We start from the raw sequence: 21,760 nt of genomic DNA, 5'->3' as shown, positions 1-21,760 counted from the left end.
CGTTAAGCAGACTTCATCAATTAGAACTGGCAGGAGGGAGCCACGGCATCACAGTCGCTTTTATTGAACACAATTATTTTCCGTCACGACAAGCCGCTCTTCCTCCCAAGGACGCATGACAGATCTTCGCAGCAATTACAGCGCAGGGCGCTGAGGAAGAGGCCAGTCAGTTACGTGCGGGAGGTTACACGCCTCCTTAGTCACAGTATCGGCGAGTCAGAGCAGATGAAGAATTGGGATCAACGTTCACGTTTCATCTGATCCACAGCTTTAAAAATCGCATTAAGTTCGGCGTCAAAGATAGTAAACGCACAAGGCAGACGGAACCTAAAGACAGAGGCAGTAAAAATAACAGGACAACAGACAGTATCCCCATCTTTAGACCCCTCTGTGTATATGACGTTACAGTACCGGTTGTCATTTAAAGTGATAAAAATTTATGCTGGCAAACAAAGTCTGGAATGAACAATTTGTTCCACTCTGTCAAACCTAAAATCATTCTACGTTTCAATAACAACCAGGGCGGAGCTTCGCACCAACTTTCCGGCTGAATGTTTGCAGGAGAAACTCCTAGATCCAATAACAGCTGCTTTTCCCATATACCGAACGGTCTCGTCCCTCGTAGACAAGTGCCATGAGTCGTTCTAAGGATGGGTGGATATTACTAGATGCAGGGAAAGCCAGCGAAGTCGGATGCGAGCGCAGCTTGTGCGCCTGTTTAGCCACAAGCAACCGCCGCCGAGCAGGTAATGGCGACTCCCATGCGTCTGCACACAAGCTCGGTATAGGGCTCGTCCTAAAGGGCTCCTGAGGCCAATCTGGTGCCCTCGTGGCGTACAGAGTCCGGCATCTTTAAATATGTTGGTCGCGATGAGCCATAGGCCGTACAACCATCATCAAGATGCGATCGCACGAAACACTTAAAGAACTGCATCAAGCAGGACCTCTTTGCACCCCAGTTCTTCGCAATCAAGTACTTCATGACATCCAGCGCTTCAAGGGCTCGTGTTTTGAGCTCCTTCAGATGTGGCACCCAAGTAAGTTTGCTATCAAATAAAAGACGGTAAAACTTCACCGTCTCCTTAAAATGTAAAACAGTATACCATAGCCTTAGTTCCGGAGGTGTAAAAAGAGAACGATTACTATTAAAGTCAATACATACTGTTTTCTCTACGGAGACCATTCTTTGAGTCACCTAAGTGTCAACGGTAACTAACTAGAGGAAGATATAGGAGTAGAAATTGAACAGAAAGTAGAAAAATGATTCACAAACAATGGACACTGCGCAAGACTCCTCACTGCAGACGACAAGCCATTGATCGCAACTGCGAACTAAGTCACGCTTAAATCGCGTGGGAGGGGGGGGGGGGGGAACTTGGGGGAATCTATCCGAAAGAGTATTCCTGACACTGTACCGAAAATAGCGTTCAGCAAGAAAGGAGCGTAGGAAAATGGGGAGGCGGCCACGAAAGACCCATTCATGTATCTCATCAAGTATTGTGTCTCCACGTAGTTGTTGTTGTTGTTGTCTTCAGTCCTGAGACTGGTTTGATGGCAGCTCTCCATGCTACTCTATCCTGTGCAAGCTTCTTCATCTCCCAGTACCTACTGCAACCTACATCCTTCTGAATCTGCTTAGTGTATTCATCTCTTGGTCTCCCCCTGCGATTTTTACCCTCCACGCTGCCTTCCAACACTAAATTGGTGATCCCTTGATGCCTCAGAACATGTCCTACCAACCGATCCCTTCTTCTGGTCAAGTTGTGCCACAAACTTCTCTTCTCCCAATCCTATTCAATACTTCCTCATTAGTTATGTGATCTACCCATCTAATCTTCAGCATTCTTCTGTAGCACCACATTTCAAAAGCTTCTATTCTCTTCTTGTCCAAACTATTTACCGTCCATGTTTCACTTCCATACATGGCTACACTCCATACAAATACTTTCAGAAATGACTTCCTGACACTTAAATCTACACTCGATGTTAACAAATTTCTCTTCTTCAGAAACGCTTTCCTTGCCATTGCCAGTCTACATTTTATATCCTCTCTACTTCGACCATCATCAGTTATTTTGCTCCCCAAATAGCAAAACTCCTTTACTACTTTAAGTGTCTCATTTCCTAATCTAATACCCTCAACATCACCCGACTTAATTCGGCTACATTCCATTATCCTCGTTTTGCTTTTGTTGATGTTCATCTTATATCCTCCCTTCAAGACACCATCCATTCCGTTCAACTGCTCTTCCAAGTCCTTTGCTGTCTCTGACAGAATTACAATGTCATCGGCGAACCTCAAAGTTTTTATTTCTTCTCCATGGATTTTAATACCTACTCCAAATTTTTCTTTTGTTTCCCTTACTGCTTGCTCAATATACAGATTGAATAACATTGGGGAGAGGCTACAACCCTGTCTCACTCCCTTCCCAACCACTGCTTCCCTCTCATGCCCCTCGACTCTTATAACTGTCATCTGGTTTCTGTACAAATTGTAAATAGCCTTTCGCTCCCTTTATTTTACCCCTGCCACCTTTAGAATTTGAAAGAGAGTATTCCAGTCAACATTGTCAAAAGCTTTCTCTAAGTCTACAAATGCTAGAAATGTAGGTTTGCCTCCACGTAGTATCGCGTGCCTTTCCAGTGTAAAAAAAGATGGATATTAAATACGGCTTCTGTAGGAATGGCTCCTGTATAGCCGCCCCCAATAGGGTGAGTTTATCAAGAATGGAACGATATCTTCTAAATCGCACTGGAAACGACTGAGGAGATTTCGAGTTTCCGGAGTGTAGACTAGGAGGGAGTTGATCATCCGCTGTAGCGTCTTTCTCACGCAGCTGGCAGGGGCGATACTCCGATAGCTGCCTGGCACTGTGGGAGTGTGCGATCCTACCCTGGTTTAAGAATGGGGATATTCGCCGTCTCTCCAGCAAGTAAGATTTCTTTAGATGCAGCGTTAAGGTTCAGTAGCATCCCATAATGTATAAAGTCTGGCCTGGGAGCGGTCTCGCGAGCTGCCGCTAATGCTGTGTCCAGTTCTGATAAGAAGAACGGGATATTATAGGATCACCATTTTTGGGTGAAAGCAAGACGACTCGTCTTCGCGATAGGTGTGGAATCCTGGAACAGGACTCGGACGATGTTGCTTCGCGGAAGTACCGCGCCATGTTGGTAGCGATTTCCGCCGGCATTACTTTCAGGACTCCATTGTCCTTTACGGCAGCTCATGGATAAGAGATCCTTCTCCCAGATATCTTCCTTACGGATTCCCATACTACAGTGGCGGAAGTTAATCGATTAATGGACTTCAGAAAGTCGTGCCATGATTGCTTCTTGCTCTCCTTCATTGTCCGTCCAGCTCTGGCTCTCGCTAACCGAAAGGCTCGATGGTTCTCTGCAGTTGGACTCTGCCGGAACCTGCACAGCGCTGCCCGCCTGTCCCGTATAGAGCAACGTCACTGATCATTGCACCATGGAACAGATAGCCACCTGTGACGGCCTTACGATTTACGTATAGATGCATCAGCGGTGATATGACGCACCCAATCGTGCATACTGTTCCTGTGCTCAAGTACAGCCAGCTGGCTATAAGTCGTCCAGTTCTCATTGGATAACAGCCACTTGGGTGCTGTTCTCTCAGGCTCCACTAGCCGTAAAGTCCAGACAGTAAAGTGGTCACTGGATTAGACCACTCGGGACAGTAAGAGCAGGAGAGCAAACTGTCAAATTAATGGTGGAGTATGTTCCTGTTGCTGTCCTAAAATGTGTCATGGAGCCCATATTCAGGAGACAAATGGTGTCATATTGTACTACACTTTTAAGCACACGTCCCCTTGGGCAGGTGGAGAGATTACCACACAGAATAATATGGGCATTTAAGCTCTCTAAGAGCACAAACGACGGCGGAAGCTGGTCGATCAGTGCCTCGCAGTCGAGTGGCGGAAGGTAGAGGGAACAGAAGGTTACCTGAAAGGTCACAAAATGCACATTGATAGCAACTGCCTGTAGTGTGGTGATTAGGGTTACAGGAGAGGAGTGAAGTGTGTCACAGACGAACACTACCACTTCTTCCAGAGCTCAGTCACCATGAAGATCATCTTTGCATCAGATTCCTCGAAATGTGTTTCCTGAAGACACACACACATTTGTGTGGTTTGTGCAAGGTACTTTAGTTCATCCACACGAGCTCTGAAGCCATTTAAATTCCACTGCATTATGTCCATTATCTATTCGGAAAGTTTGTCTTCGCTTGCTCTTTGCACCTTGTTGGAGAACACGAGGTCATTAGTGGTGGACTAGAAGGACTAGGTGGCTCGCCGATGGGAACCACATCCATTGAAAAATCGTCAATAGCACCGGCAGCAGCCGGTTTCACTGACAGTGCTTTAGGGTGTGTTCCACTGACTTGGCCTTTGTAGCGGCTTTCCCTTGTGGAGCTGAAACACGGGAAGGCCCCTGAATGAGAGTACCAGTCGGTGCCGGTGGGACAGTTGCTGTTGGGGGCAATGGCTCCACACTCGCCACTTCCATTTGTGTCGTCACATTAACTTCAACTACTGGTTATTTCACAGTTGATGCAAATGAGGTAATGAATGATGGGGCTGCATTGATTTAAACAGCCTCTGTGCTTCAGCATATCAATCCGACATGTAACTATGTTCTTGAATTTTCTTTCCATCCCTATAGATGGAATGTGATGTGAGTTGGATCAATTAACACATACTGGTTCATGAGCCACTTGACCACAGTTCTCACAGGTAGCAGGTCCATTACATCCAACGGTTTCCAGCCAACCTTAGAAGGCTCAGAGAGTTTGAGGCAAGCTGCGGTACGGTATATTTCCTGTCGGGCCTTGACCCTTTGCTGCACATCTGTGCCGTTTTGGCCTTAGCCACCGTGGTACATGTGAATGTGGGGTACATTTCTTTGGTACCTCAAACACGTAACACTAAAATGTGCCACCCTCACACACACATAAGACCGATGACAGAATTGGCAATGAAGGGCAAGCTTTAAGAAACCCATACAAATGGAGCACGCTTAATCGCATCGCTGATGACATATCAAGAGCGCTACACAAGACTTACAAGCAGTAACTACCATGACCAGACACCCACTTTACGCCGCAACACGATACATGGAACAAATGACAGTCAAACACTGAAACGGAGACAGATGAATCTACAGGTATAAACAGTAACATGAACACACAAGTATCATGAGATACAGATAGGTATACGACATAGTAACAGATCACAAAACTGCAACAATGCTAGAAGTAATACACAGTAATAAGAAATATAACAACTTATTCTCTGGTTATTAGTTCTTCGGACCATTATTTCAAACATGTAATTGTGTAATATGTAAACTGTATAAGACGCAAACTGAAGACGTGTAATATTGCACATAAAAATACATATGCCATGTAATAAGACCTACCTACACGAATGCCCATCATAGATAACAAGTGCCCTTCTGGAAGACGATGCTCGAGGTCGTAATTTCGAGTCTCCTCTCTTGCTTATGGCACAGGCAAAATGAGGAAGTAATTGAAGAAACAAATAGTACTGTCATACGTGTTACACAAGCAACATAGTGCTGATCTCATGACCTGCAGTAGTAACCATAGTAGAATATAATACCCTTCTTCAGCCCCCCCACCCCCATTCGAAGTAGCCAGCTAAGGGGATCTCTTTTGTTATCTAAGTTTTGTTTTTCGTCTATCATACTCTTCTTAAGTAAATGGTAAGTTTTGTTTTCCTTTTCTAAAATGTAAGAAACGCATCACATTTCTAAGTAACTATATACACTCCTGGAAATTGAAATAAGAACACCGTGAATTCATTGTCCCAGGAAGGGGAAACTTTATTGACACATTCCTGGGGTCAGATACATCACATGATCACACTGACAGAACCACAGGCACATAGACACAGGCAACAGTGCATGCACAATGTCGGCACTAGTACAGTGTATATCCACCTTTCGCAGCAATGCAGGCTGCTATACTCCCATGGAGACGATCGTAGAGATGCTGGATGTAGTCCTGTGGAACGGCTTGCTATGCCATTTCCACCTGGCGCCTCAGTTGGACCAGCGTTCGTGCTGGACGTGCAGACCGCGTGAGACGACGCTTCATCCAGTCCCAAACATGCTCAATGGGGGACAGATCCGGAGATCTTGCTGGCCAGTGTAGTTGACTTACACCTTCTAGAGCACGTTGGGTGGCACGGGATACATGCGGACGTGCATTGTCCTGTTGGAACAGCAAAGTTCCCTTGCCGGTCTACGAATGGTAGAACGATGGGTTCGATGAAGGTTTGGATGTACCGTGCACTATTCAGTGTCCCCTCGACGATCACCAGTGGTGTACGGCCAGTGTAGGAGATCGCTCCCCACACCATGATGCCGGGTGTTGGCCCTGTGTGCCTCGGTCGTATGCAGTCCTGATTGTGGCGCTCACCTGCACGGCGCCAAACACGCATACGACCATCATTGGCACCAAGGCAGAAGCGACTCTCATCGCTGAAGACGACACGTCTCCATTCATCCCTCCATTCACGCCTGTCGCGACACCACTGGAGGCGGGCTGCACGATGTTGGGGCGTGAGCGGAAGATGGCCTACCGGTGTGCGGGACCGTAGCCCAGCTTCATGGAGACGGTTGCGAATGGTCCTCGCCGATACCCCAGGAGCAACAGTGTCCCTAATTTGCTGGGAAGTGGCGGTGCGGTCCCCTATGGCACTGCGTAGGATCCTACGGTCTTGGCGTGCATCCGTGCGTCGCTGCGGTCCGGTCCCAGGTCGACGGGCACGTGCACCTTCCGCCGACCACTGGCGACAACATCGATGTACTGTGGAGACCTCACGCCCCACGTGTTGAGCAATTCGGCGGTACGTCCACCCGGCCTCCCGCATGCCCACTATACGCCCTCGCTCAAAGTCCGTCAACTGCACATACGGTTCACGTCCACGCTGTCGCGGCATGCTACCAGTGTTAAAGACTGCGATGGAGCTCCGTATGCCACGGCAAACTGGCTGACACTGACGGCGGCGGTGCACAAATGCTGCGCAGCTAGCGCCATTCGACGGCCAACACCGCGGTTCCTGGTGTGTCCGCTGTGCCGTGCGTGTGATCATTGCTTGTACAGCCCTCTCGCAAGTATGGTGGGTCTGACACACCGGTGTCAATGTGTTCTTTTTTCCATTTCCAGGAGTGTAGTTATCTAAAAAACAACAAACGAACGGCGCTACGAGAAGGTGTAGAAAAAAGTGAAGATTCCACCCCTGCAGCATTTTACTAATTTTTAGTTGGAAACGACCCTCGATTGTTACCACTCGGAAATGGTCAATCTGTAATACTAATAATCTATTAAATAAAAAAATGATTACAATTTTAGAAAAAACTGGGTGATGTTTTCAATAGAAAAAGCCTCACACATTGAGAAAGTCAACAGTTCACCTCTGGCCCTCATGCAAGCAGTTATTCAGCTTGGCGTTAATTGACAAATTTGTTATTATGCATCTGAAGGATATCCTCCCAACTTCTGTCCAATTGGTGGGTTGGATCGTCAAAATCCCAAGCTGGTTGAAGAGGTTTACCCATAATGTTACCATTTTTTTTCAATTGGGGAGAGATCTGATGACCTTGCTAGCCAAGATAGGGTTTGGCAAGCACGAAGACAAGCAGTAGAATCTCTCGCCAAGTGAAAGTGGGTATTGCTCTAACCTCATTGACAAGAGTAAAATTGTCTTCAGTGATGAGTTCAGCCCAAGAACCAGCGAAGACACGTCGGGAGACGCCCCAGACAGCAGTGGTACACCAACCTGACCTGACTGACGCTCGGCATACGGCCCAACAACCAGGGTGATTGTCATCCGTGGCACCCCTCCAGCACAGCATTTAGTCGTCGATATTCGATGATCATAGAATTAAGGCTTTCGAGACCGGATGACATAGCTGCTGGTAAACCATTTGGGATGTGAGGTCGTGGTCCAAGAAACTCTTCATTTACCAGCAGCGATATTCAATGACCTGTGTTCCTTAATGGAAGACAGTCCTGCGCTTACATTTCAGTAAGACAACATGGCGACAGTTTCTATTGCTTGTCTTTGTGCTTCCCAAAACCTATCTTGGCCAGTAAGGTCGCCTGATCTCTCCCAGATGACAACATCTGAAGCGTTATGGACGTGGCTCTGCAACCATTTCTGGATTTTAAGGTTCTAACGCGTCGATTAAACAGAATTCGGGACGCTATCCCGAGGAGAATATCCAACAACACTGCTAGTCCATGCTTAGCCGGATAACTGGTTGCATAAGTGCCAGTTGTGGACCAATGTGTTACTGACTTGCTCAGTTTGTGAAGGTCTTCTTCTTGCATAAATCATACAAAGTATCTAAAACTATAATCATTTGGGGTGCAAGGAAGAAGCCTCCCCAAAGATTGTATGGATTACACAATGAAAAATCAGTACAATCGGGTGCACCATGGGCAACGTTGCACATTAGCAGCGGCTGATTCTTCCACCACCAGTCAACACAGAAGTAAAAGTAGTAATCTTCTTAAACGGTGTTTTTTAAGACCATTTGTTACGATCTCGATAAATATTGAGGAATTTTCGTGTGCCAAAGAGACCTTTCTGGCTATTTATGTGTGGAATACAAAAGTGACATCCTTTTAGTACAAGAAACTCCCCAAGGGTACAATAGCCATCGGCCCAAAATTGCAGGCATGTAACTTGTTCTGGAACGGCCCCATGATAAATACGGTAGTGCCGTTTTCAGCAGAACAAACTTAAATATCACATCAACTTCGCTGACCGATAGGGATGACATCGAGATTCTTTCAGTATGTACGCTACACTTCTGCGCTACTTCTATACACAAGCCTCCCAGTGTCGACTTCACGTTTGAGGCACCTATCGACTTTAACTACCAGGACGTAAACTTCATCCTTGGCGATTACAACTGCCGAATCACATCATGGGGACACCCAAATTCAGATACCAGTCGTGAAAAACTAGACACCTGGGCAGAGAGTCATGATCCAAAGCTGCCGGCATCCTTCAACAGTGGCCGACGGAGGAGAGGCTACAACCCCGATAATATATACGTGTCATCAAAAGTTGCTAGGAGTTGTGTCAAGATGATGGGTAAGCGCATCCCATCCTCGCAACATAGACCTGTAGACTGCAAAGTGAATGTCATGGTAATGCCAGAGGAGGTGCCTTTCATACAAAGATTTAATTTCCAGTAGGCCGACTGGGAAAGATTCACCAACGAGCTCGACACAGAAATTGCCAAGATCTCACCACAACTTGAGACGTACGATTCTTTTGTCGAATGCGTCCTGACAGTTTCAAGAAGGACTATTCCAAGAGGCTGTAGAACAAGTTACATACCAGGACTGTCTGATGACAGCAAACAGCTAATGAACTGTTACAAAGATATTTTCGAGGTAGACTCATTTGCTGATGACACTATCAAGGTTGGTGAGGAATTGCTGCAAACTATCTCAGCAAATCGCAAAGCTAAGTGGACCTCGTTGGTGGAGAACCTTGACATATAATTAAATAGTAAGCGGTAACCTAACGAAATCTAGAAACGTCACCGCAATAACAGCAGATCAGATTGCTACACAGTTACTAATGGACGGGGAGACTAAAGTTCGGAGTACACGGGAGCAACTGGAACAAACCCCAGGATGCGATAACCATAACCTCCGAGAGCCATTCACCTTGGATGAACTATAATCTGCCATTTCCACCTTGAAAGTGAACAAAGCTGCTGGCATCGATGACATAAAAGTAGAACAGATCAAGAAGTTCGGCCATACCAGTCTGCACTGGCTGCTTAGAATGTATAATGAGTGTGTATCAAGGTTAGATATTCCAAAGCTCTGGAGGAAAGCTCGTGTGGTTGCACTACTTAAACCTGGTAAGGAACCAAACGACCCTAAAAACTTTCGTCCAGTGTAACTGTTATGCCACTGTTTCAAAGTCTTCGAGCATCTTATCATTCACCGAATTAGAGGCACCCTCGAAGAAAAGTTCATGCTTCAACAAGCTGGCTTTCGACCTGGAAAGTCGTGCTGCAGTCAGATATTGAATATCACTCAACACATCGAAGAAGGTTTCGAACAGGGTAAGGTAACAGGAGTTGCCTCTTTCGACGTAACAGCTGCGTACGACACTATCACAGGAAGTTTCTGAGGAAAATTTACTAACTCACCAAGGATTATCAACTAACATCCCTTATTGGTACTTTCCTGCAGAACAGAAGATTCCAAGTCTCTCTCCATGGTAAGAAGAGCAGAAGGCGCATACAAAATAATGGCCTACCCCAAGGCAGTGTGCTCGCCCTGTGCTCTTCAATGTTTACACTAATGACCAGCTCAAATCGGAAAATTCTAGGCTTTTCATCTATGCTGACGATACTGCAGTGGCTGCTCGAGGAAAGACGTTTGAAGAAGTAGAAGAAGAGTTGACTTCCACGCTATAAACGCAGCCTACTACAAAGCCAATCATCTAAAGCCAAACCCCAACAAAACTCATGTGAGCGCATTTCACTTGAAGAATAGAGAAGCTCGGCGGCAACTGGATGTTACATGCCAAGATAAATGACTGGAGCAACTTTCAACACCAGTGCATCATGGTGTTACCCTTAACCGAACTTTGACCTTCAAGAAACATTGCCATAGCACCAGGCTGAAAATCAGTTCACGGAGTAACATCTTGAGGAAGCTCACATCCACCGCCTGAGGAGCAAGTCCTCCCATCCTGAGAATTTCGGCTCTTTCTTTGCGTGTGTCCGCTGCAGAATATGCTTCAGCTGTATGGAGTGCATCCACTCACACCAAACAGGTTGATATTGCAATCAATGAGACCGTTCGAATTTTATTGGGATGTATAAAACCAACTCCAGTCGATAAAATCTGCCCGATTGTTGGAATAGCTCCCCCCACTATTAGAAGGTCTGTTTCTGCTGATGCAGAGTGGGCTAAGCAAACTTATGATCACCGACATCCACTGCATGATCATTAGGCTGTAGTCCGTCGACTGAAGTCGAGAAAGAGCTTCATCAACAGAACTCAACCACTACAGGGAACACCAGAGTCTAACTGCATCACCAGGTGGAAAAGCAAGCTACCACATGATGTCCCCGTAAAGGAAGAGCTAGCTCCAAGAAACGACTTGCCCTACCCTATTTGAAGATCGCTCAATCGTCTTAGGGTGGGCGTTCCTCCATGCAAGACCAACATGAGAAAATGGGGCACTCTTCCAGCTGATGGAGATACATCCTACGAGTGCGGAACAACACAATACCCGGCCCACCTACTAATATGTCCTCAACTTGAACAACCCTGCATAGCACACGATCTGATCAAGGGAACCAACAAGGCCATAGGAGTTGCTATCTTCTGAAAATGCTGACCGGCCACGGAAATGAATGATCATTTGCTTGTCTGTATATTGTACATCACATTTACCTGCTTCCATCCCATTCAGATAATTGTTCGTGGTTCGAATTTTTCTTATTTTTTTCTTAGATTGTATTATGAAGAGATATGTACCATTGGCATCCTGTTATCGAACAGTCGGTCTTGAAATTGTAATGACAGTTAGATCATTAGAGATGGAGCTCAACCACGATCTGTGAAACATTAGTGAATGAAACTGGCTAGACCTTTTTCAAAGGGCCAATCCTGGAATTTACTTAGATATCTGTATGTGGCAACCTGCTATCGATAAGTCGGTATATCGTATTTTTCCTTTCAGTGGCGAGGTCATTGGAAGCAGTGAAAAAACTAATATTACCAGCGGTTAAGGAATGTTAACGCCGTGCTCTTTTCGTGGGCTCTATCCTTGCATTTGATGAGAGTGATCTACAGAAACAAAGGAATAACTAAATTTGTAAGGCTGGATGGCGATTTCAATCATCTCCTCCCAACATCAACAGGACTCAACCACTACAGGGAACACCAGAGTCTAACCGCATCACCAGGTGGAAAAGCAAGCTACGACCTGATGTCCCCGTAAAGGAAAGTCTGAATGGGATGGAAGCAGGTAAATGTGATGTACAATATACAGACAAGCAAATGATCATTCATTTCCGTGTTTGGTCAGCATTTCCAGAAGATAGCAACTCCCATGGCCTTGTTGGTTCCCTTGATCAGGAAACGACTTGCCCTACCCTATTTGAAGATCGCTCAATCGTCTTACGTGGGCGTTCCTCTATGCAAGTCCAACATGCGAAAATGGGGCACTCTTCCAGTTGATGGAGATACATCCTGCGAGTGCGGAACAACACAAGACCCGGCCCACCTGCTAATATGTCCTCAACTTGAACAACCCTGCACAACACAGGACCTGATCGACGGTACCAACAAGGCCACTGGAGTTGCTACCTTCTGGAAATGCTGACCGGACACGGAAATGAATGATCATTTGCTTGTCTGTATATTGTACATCACATTTACCTGCTTCCATCCCATTCAGATAATTGTTCGTGGTTCGACTTTTTCTTATATTGTATTATGAAGAGATATGTACCATTGGCATCCTGTTATCGAACAGTCGGTCTTGAAATTGTAATGACAGTTAGATCATTAGAGATGGAGCTCAACCACGATCTGTGAAACATTAGTGAATGAAACTGGCTAGACCTTTTTCAAAGGGCCAATCCTGGATTTTACTTAGATATCTGTATGTGGCAACCTGCTATCGATAAGTCGGTATATCGTATTTTTCCTTTCAGTGGCGAGGTCATTGGAAGCAGTGAAAAAACTAATATTACCAACGGTTAAGGAATGTTAACGCCATGCTCTTTTCGTCGGCTCTAGCCTTGCATTTGATGAGAGTGATCTACAGAAGCAAACCAATACCTAATTTTGTAAGGCTGGAGGGCGATTCAATCAACTCCTCCCAAAAAACACAAATGCAATGTGTAAAACTCTGCACCACCACACTGGGTAGGTCAATATGGAGACTGATGAATGATGAGCAGGAATGAAAAGGAAGTGAGCGCAGGTGGGAGATGAGAAACGTAACTTATTGCATGATCACGACTGTAAACGATTGGTTATGTCTTATCAAGAAGTCGGCACATAGACTGGAGATAGTAGAACAATGACGAAAGGTGGAGTGTGCGTACGTAAGAAATCGGAAGCGTAACTCATTTTATTATGGCGAATTGCAGACGATTATCTACCGACTATAAATTAGATAGTTTTAAGAGTTAGAGTTTAATGTCTTGTCGACAGTGAAGACATTGGTGTCGGACAGCAAGTTTGGATTACCAAAGGCTAGGGAAGAATGTTGCACGTGCACTTTCGGAACGAACCACCCTCCAGACGTTTATTCGAGCAATTGTCCTCCAAAATTCGACTCCAATGTGCTAATCGCTGAACAACCTTATTCGGTAAGTCAACATTGAGGTAGAAGAAGGAGGAGCAGCAATGAAAATGGTGAGTGAGTGCAAATGAGAGATCAAAAGTGTATCTCATTGTATCGTGTATTGCGGAAAAGTGTAACTGACTGCCTACATGTTATCGATAAGTTAATATAGAGATTGGAGACGGTAAAGCATGGGTGAGTTAGTGTTAGTCAGACTTCAGAAGTATAAATTACTGCCTGATGGTAAAATGTTGACGACTGGCTACCTGTCATCAATAAGTCGATGTGCAGTATCAAGATGGAAGAGGAGTGAAGAAATTGGGTGTAGCAGTATCCACTCCTTTCTAAATAATTAAGTAATGAGAATGAGAGATGGAATGTTCTTACCGTTACTCGTTCTGGTGTCTGAAATGCTAACGCCACAAGTTTGTAATTTTTTCCATTTGGAGAGTGAGTCTGAGGTATTCACAGTGAACACGTCTAACAATTTGCTTTCTCCATAGCTCGATGGAGTGGGACCCTTTCTTACTTTGTATATTCTAAAGTTATCATGATGTCCCCATGCACCTTTCCTGCTGACACAGTTCCTAGTTTGCGATCAGTTAATGTAATGACAAGTGAGCATATCAGAAAACCACTTCGATGAGAATCTAAAATTAAAGGATGCGGCCTTATTTTATTGTCTTACTATCAACATCAGGAAATGGGTCTTAGAGCCAGTCGAACAACAACATTTGCATGAAAGATCGCGGATTATTCTCATAGATTATCGAGCACCATGAAAGATCACAAAAATTTCTGCACGATTTTGACGGTACTACGATGAAAACTAATAAAAATATCTCCACAATTTTTTTTTGTATCTGTGCAAGACCTCGCATATAAGTTTCTCGAGGCCGAATGATACTCTCACTCAATTTGAATAACAGAAAATATCCATTCGCTTCAAGTGCAAAGTATCGACGTGAAAGATGTTTCCAGCCTGAGCTTAGAGTTGTTTTCTGGGGCTTGTTTTAACTTTAATTCAATTTTGATAATATGAAATAATCATCACTCATAAGAACAACACGTAGTCATCGTGAATAAGACTAACCTACTATTAGCGCCTGCTGGCAGACTGGTTGGTTCTGTCCACCACTGGTTTACATTAACTGGAATCTTAAATCAAATTTTGGACGTGAATTTAGAGTTACTGAAGTCATAGTTAGGGAACCACGAGTCAGTACAGTCGCGAGCACGTAAAAACACCTGAACAGTAAATGTAGACAAACAAAGCTACGTGCTAGATGCCAAGCCAAGAAAGGTGAATCATCGCTCCCCCTGTAAGCTCCAGAATGACATAGTTTCTACTCGGACCACCTTTCCCACGTCTCCGGACCATCTGTCTCTCTGTAGGGTGGGTAGAACCACCAGTCTCGCCTGCTCGCTAACTTATAGTAGCGTGAACCTCTATGTGATCTGTGATGAAATACAATAAAACTTGGGCTGAAATGTGACGTAAGCGTCACAGCAGAAGTGACTGCAAGTGAGTCATCAGATGCGTAACTTACTATTCCTGGTATGAAGACAATGCGTAGACAATAATCAGTATGGTGACTGAATACAGAAGATCAGTGAAGACAGATAGGAGTATGTGCGTCTGAGATACTGAAAGTGTAGCTTATTGTATTTGTTGTTATTATGACTACTGTTTTACATTTACAATGAAGCAGCCTTTCCTTTTTCGGTGTTATGACTAGCGAAATCAGCAGTGCTCCATAATTCCTAAATGTGTATGGAAATTGGATGTACATCCTAATCATCTTCTGCCCTCTTTCCATCCATCTCCTCCGCGACCTCTCCTTGTCCACCACCCCCATTTCTCCATCTTGTGCTTCTCTCTCACTATGTTTATTTCCTCCCCTATTCATCTGTTCTTGCATCCTATCTCTGACCTTGAACCGCGTTTATAGTTACTGCATATTAGTACTCCCTGATACTACGCTCATTATAAGTCAGTAAGTCATATACACAACTTCTAACTTTGCTGCGAAAACCAACCGCAAGGGAAAAAAACAACAAAATTACACATTGGGAAAAAATATATATGGGGGCAGGGGAAACAATTTGGGTGACTGTGAGAAAGAAAACAAAACAGCACATTTACACAGCAGAAGGCAGCACAGGATTTTCTTTGTCAGAGTTTTAACGGAAAACCAGTACATTTTTGTTTATAAAATATCTCATTTGCGTACGAATGTCTATCGTTCCATCGTGTGAAGTTTAAAGGAAACCAGTTTAGAACATCTCTAGAATTTTTTCATCAACGTTACCCATTTTTGTATTAGACATGTATTCATACATTAAAAAATATATAGCCTATGACCGTCTGTTCATTAGAGCATTGTGTAAAAATTTGAAGTTAATAGGTGAAGAACTTTTCGATCCTTTTTGTAAAAATTCCCATTTCTATATAACATTTACATTTATATGTTTAAAAGAATATATAGCATATTTCTGTACAGAGAGTATTGTGTTGAAGTTTGAAGTAAATCACTCACGAATTATATATCCAGATTTTTTCTAAAAGCCTCTCCGCTATACATACACGTATGCAGCCATACATATGTACATAATGTGTAGCCTACGTTCACCTGATCATTTATTAAAGTTTCGTGTAAAAGTAGCCTATGTTCACCTGATCATTTATTAGAGTATCGTGTAAAAACCTGAAGTAAATCGATCAAGAACTTTGTATTTTTATATTAGTATAGATAAAACAAAAGTACAGTGTTGATTGAGAGAACAATTAAAGTGTCAAATCATTTCAATTGTTTAGACACATGTCTTCAAACGACCTAAAATTGCGTTGGTATTTTGGTGAGTAGTAGTTGAATAGTCATCTGTTCTGAAACGCTGTTCAATAAGTTACTGTAAGTAGTAGATCAAACCGCTGTCATGTAGTACAGTGCCGCGACTACATCTCGCAGGAGTGTTAATGAAGCCCAATACAAGTGTTGTTGCTGCAGCTTTTATTGTGTTAACGATATTTGGTAATCTCTTTGCTGGTTAAATGTGTAGTTTTTATTTTTATATTGTTTGATCGTTCTGACTGATAGTACTTATTATTGTGATGTCTCCCATTCCGTGATTAGAGAGGAACATTTCGACAAAGTGAATTTTAGTGTGAAACTGCGTTACTGGAAGTTGACAGTACTAGGATCAACACAACCTACTTCTCAGTTTTGTGTATCATATAAGTCTATCAAATCCTTTCACATGAACCAATCAGTCGCCTAATATTTCGTGACATTTATAGCGTGCAAAAATAGTCTAAAAGTCACAGAACTCAATTCTTTCTCTCTCGTGTATCACTTTGTAATGCCGGAAATGCATATCCTCCTATTTCCATCTATTGTACTATAAATTTGTTTTCCTTAATTTTGTTACCTGAATATATGACATTTCTGTGTCTTTACATATTGTAATTGTTTTACTATTTGTATATATATATTTATGCATTTATGTCGATGTATAATTGGTTTGTTTCGTAAATATTATTTGTATTTTTACGCTGGGTCTTGCCTAGGGAAAACTGCTGTCGAACGATTAAATCGATAGGTCGTGTGAAGAATCAAAGTGTGTAGGATCTTTGGTAGTGTTAACTCTGTCGCATGGAGCACGGGCTGAGCAGAGAGAGTCTGGCTGGGGTGGTGCAGTGGAGCAGGTGTGTTGTGTGAAGCTCCCGTGAGTTGCCGCGCTTTTGGGGTTTGGCAGAATGTAATTGCACTCGACTTGCGATGATAGTTTCTGACATGGTGTCGCGGACGGGAAGCATTAGCTGGCGCACATCAAGAGCCCGTTTCGTCTAGTGACCATGTCGAGAAGGAGGCGCGCCAACATCCAGCTTCTGCAACAGCGACGGCCGACAATGAGTGACTGTCGCCACCTCCTCGATCGACGGCTTCAAACCTTCAATCAACCAACTAGGAAGACTGGAAGCACGTAAAGTCTTAGAACTGTATGGCAGACCTCAGCTTTTAAAACTGTTCAAATCACAAAATTACAGCAACGTAGCATGAACCTTTGTTGCTCATTGTCCCAATTGCATTACCAAGCAGGGTCCCTTCCTTTTCTGGAATGAACCCGAGTGTCGTTGAAATTCAAACGCCAGCATTAAAGCAATATTATTCTATTTCACTGCTTTAATTTCAAAGTTCAGTTAAAGTATTCACAGCTGGCTATAATATTTAGATTACACAAGCACGAATTATGAGTGCGAGTTTTTTTACTGTATTTTAGCTTACCTGTGACTGCAGTTCAGCTTGGTACCTACTAAATTTTACTATTGTTAATTGTTCAGAATCATTTAATTCAAGTTCAAAGTTAAATCTCTTATTTCTAAATTGCGTAGATTCAAGTAGCTTTCGAAATGATTGTTGAGGTAGTCCAAGACTAACCGTATTTTACTGAATTTCGATGTGCTTCAGAAAGAAAGCTCACTATTAACTTCAGTCACTAAATTAACTTTCGATTTTCCGGTTTTATTATTTCTTTTGCTAAATTAAGTCAGAGTATAGCGAAATTTATTACTTCTGACAAACTTTCAGTTTTCACACTACACGTGTCAGCCTTCAGTTGCCACGCTTCTAGAGCTAATTATACGTGTAATAAACCCTCTTTTTCAGTTACTATAGTAATTGTCCTTAGGACTGGCGACCATAATTTCCCCCAAATCTCAAATATTTAATTAGCGCCAATTAATTGTTAATGTGATGACCGCACATTTACTTTCTTTATTAACTTTACACCCTTTCAAAATTAATTTTCACCAGTTTCATTTGCATTTTTCCTTTCATTTAGATGTAACCCTTTCCTCCCTCTTTACCGACAAATCAACTTCGGTGACGATTGCTTTTCCCAAATTTCCATTAGGTACACGTGGTTTAAATTTTCACTGTCATTAAGGTCGATAAGTGAGGGGGAGGTTACAACTTCATAACAAGATGTCATATTTCATAAAAAAGTAACCTACAGTTTGTAATATCAAACTGTAACAACATTACAACTAATATTAAATTCTATAGTTGCAATCGAAAAAATTTCTGAATGCTCTTTCAGTATTATCTGCAAGGAAGCAGGGAGGTGTACTAACTTGAGCAATAGGTACTGCAGAACAGGAGTGTAGAATACGAGACAGTTATATTCTTGTGCTTCATATGTTCTTGCGTTGTACGATGACACATTAACTGTTGCGAGACACACTGCCGACTAACGGCTCTGCGAGCTCTGGACGGAGTATGGAAGGTATGTGTGTGAGCAGAGTAGCGACGAATGGGGAATCATTGCAAATGGTGTGATCCAACGACAATGGACAGGTTCTTTCAGCCAAGTGCCTGGAGACGAGCTTCTGAGAAAAGGCGAAGTTAGGCGGCTTATTCTGAGCTACAGCCGCGATCATCTATGGGAAATGGTTGAGGAACGGAGAAACCATAAGTAGGCGCCAAGATGTGGTCGTGAGCGCCTCATCACAGAACGTGGATGTTTGATGCTTGCCCGCTCCATAAAGAATGATAGGTGACCATGTGTGGCATACCTCAGGACAGCGTACAGTGCTGGTACAGGCACAAGTGCTTCGGACCAAACTGTTCAGCGCACATTGCTGAACGTGCGAATCCGCAGCAGACAACCTCAGTGTTGATCAAATGACACTGTCAATTACGAAGCAGTAGGCACAGGATCATCGAGACTGGATCGTAGACCACTGTAAATATGCCCCCCGATCAGATGTATCACGTTTGTCATGACACCAGGTTGATAGTAGTGTCAAGATACACCGATATCCAGGCTAATGGCTGCTGGAAACAGCCACCACGACCGGACGTGGGATGATGGGTGTACTATTATGCTATGGGAGACACTCAACTGGGCTTCCATGGGACTTGTGGTAATAATTACAGGCACCATGACAGCTATGGCGCACGTGAATATTACTGCATGCTTGATGTCTTCCACGATGGCCAATTGTCCTGTCATGAGACCAGGATCGTGCTGCAGTGGTTACAGCAGCATGATAGTAAACTCATGTTGGTGTCTTTTCCTGACCTGAAGCCGATAGCAAAAGTCTGGGACGGTATGGTTGTCAGTTCGTTGCTGTCCAAGCACTGGCCCGTAGTTCACCGGAATTTCGTGACCTGTGCGTTGACATCCGTTGTCACATACAAACGGAAACCTAACAAGGTCTTGTCGAATTCATTCCACGCAGAATATCCGCTGTATTGCCTTTCACATGTGAATGAAAGCGCTGTTAAGCAACTGTTCATAACGTTTTGGCTCAACAGTGTCACAATCCTTACGAGTCCAATAACGATTCTTCGTTTTGTCTTCTACAATGTTGTACGACCGTACCGTTTCCAAGATTTAATTTACGTATCATCATATTAAACAGTCATATGCTCATAAATTCCTCAAACGTTAAAACTGCTACCAACACTCAAGAATCGTGTTACAACACATAGCTGCTCATGATAATGGTACCAGGGTGCTCCACCTGATGACAGTCTCTCTAAATGTAATGCTATAGTATGACACAAAATAACTATCATGATGAGTATTTTTACTGTCACTATATGTTTATACGTACAATGGTTTTCTTCCAGAAAGGCGGATGAAGAAGTCTAGAACATGCGCAGGCAGAACTTCGAGGAAGAAGTGGCAAATTGTGTACCACACAACAGAAGTCGTCACAATTGGCTCACCATACCACAGAACTGGTCTCAAAGGAACCTCCGTCGTATTAATTCTCTTCAGATTCTTCAAGATGCTAGCCCAGGTGACTTTATTCTGATTCCCATTAGTTATGTTGCAAACATATGGACTCGGCTGCCTGTAACAAACGTCTTGTTAGTGTAGGTCAGTGAACTACAAATTGCCTCAGTACTGGGCTATTTTTCTTTGTTAGTGTGTAAAATACTGTTATTCTTTGTTAGGGTTTAAAATATTTCCTATGAGTTAGCCGACAAAAGTACATTTACTAAAAATTTCATATTCATTTTTAAATTATGTACTGTTATGATGAGCGAGACTTACTATGATAGTTACTAATGTCTGCTGGTATCTGTTTAATATCTTTTTCTTTTTATTGTGGCTTTAGCCCACATTTACACAGGATTGCCGTGGTTACTGTTCGAGCTGGCACTATTAATTTAAGGGGGTGATAAGACGACCTTTCGCTCCTTCGTTACCGTCCAAGTACTGTAGTGTTATATATATATATATATATATATATATATATATATATATATATATATATATATATATATATATATATAGTGTTTAAGATATAATGATGTTTTGTGTGTAACTTGGCGACAGAATCAGAGACTGATTGAAATATCTTATAGTAAAATAGTTCAAATGGCTCTGAGCACTATGAGACTTAACCTCTAAGGTCATCAGCCCCCTAGAATTTAGAACTAATTAAACCTAACCAACCTAAGGACATCACACACATCCATGCCCGAGGCAGGATTCAAACCTGCGACCGCAGCGGTCGCGCGGTTCCAGACTGTAGCGCCTAGAGCCGCTCAGCCAACCCGGCCGGCTATCTTATAGTAACAAGTAACTAAATACTTGACATTCTTTCGACATGGAGCAGCAGATTAATTTATTTGAGATTGGTAGGAAGCATCTTATCATTTCCAGGCGTTTTCAAGACAGCAGTCATATCCGGATCCACACTAAGGGACCAAAAGATTTACTGACTTTGAAACAAATCAACACTACACAATTAAAGAAGGATTGTTACAGAAATGATAGGAAAACGATAATGTCCCTCATGCCTCAATGCTGCGTTTGGTCCATCAGTGTGATCGTAATTTCTGGAGATAAACTGATACAAAATGATTAACATTCAAGTAATGAGGAGACGGAGATACTTAAGGATAATTTGTCAAAATAAGCACTCTTCATATATAACACACGTTTTTTTAATGGTACGTACCTTTTTATGTTACAGTTAGAATAGCTGGCGCGTATTAACAAAAGCTTTGCACATCACAGGCAATACTTTAGATTAATGTCCTCTTGCTGGTGCCTGCTCGTAATTAATTATATAACACTATATGTTTCTGATTGAGAAGACAATTAGCACATTTACAGATTATTTTGCACAAATTATAAAACACAGATTGCTGAATGCAGCACGTATGCGTCCGTCTTTCATGGAATAGAAACAGTAAAAACAAAGGTGAAGCGCGAAGGCCCCATTTGTGTTGAAAAAACGGAATTCTTTTTATCTCATTTATCGATAGGTGTACATAGAGATTTACAGTAGCCGCGCAGGAGCGGCAAAGATAAAGAGTAATAGATTCTGTCGCTGCTCT

At 43.2% G+C, this 21,760-nt stretch overlaps 1 protein-coding gene across 2 annotated transcripts in view; it reads right to left on the bottom strand.

The window, feature by feature from the left end:
- Positions 1 to 21,760, bottom strand: part of LOC126100487 (fatty acyl-CoA reductase 1-like) — a 253,551-nt gene that overhangs the window by 46,608 nt on the left and 185,183 nt on the right. For both annotated transcript variants that reach the window (XM_049911094.1, XM_049911093.1), the window contains exon 7: positions 20,020 to 20,262. In XM_049911094.1, the coding sequence (XP_049767051.1) occupies positions 20,020 to 20,262 (243 nt within the window). The remainder of the gene's footprint in view (positions 1 to 20,019; positions 20,263 to 21,760) is intronic.

This window comes from Schistocerca cancellata, chromosome 9 (assembly GCF_023864275.1).
Source record: "Schistocerca cancellata isolate TAMUIC-IGC-003103 chromosome 9, iqSchCanc2.1, whole genome shotgun sequence".
Classification (NCBI taxonomy): Eukaryota; Metazoa; Arthropoda; class Insecta; order Orthoptera; family Acrididae; genus Schistocerca; species Schistocerca cancellata.
The sequence above is the reverse complement of the archived record's forward strand: the minus strand, read 5'-3'. Positions and strand labels throughout refer to the sequence as shown.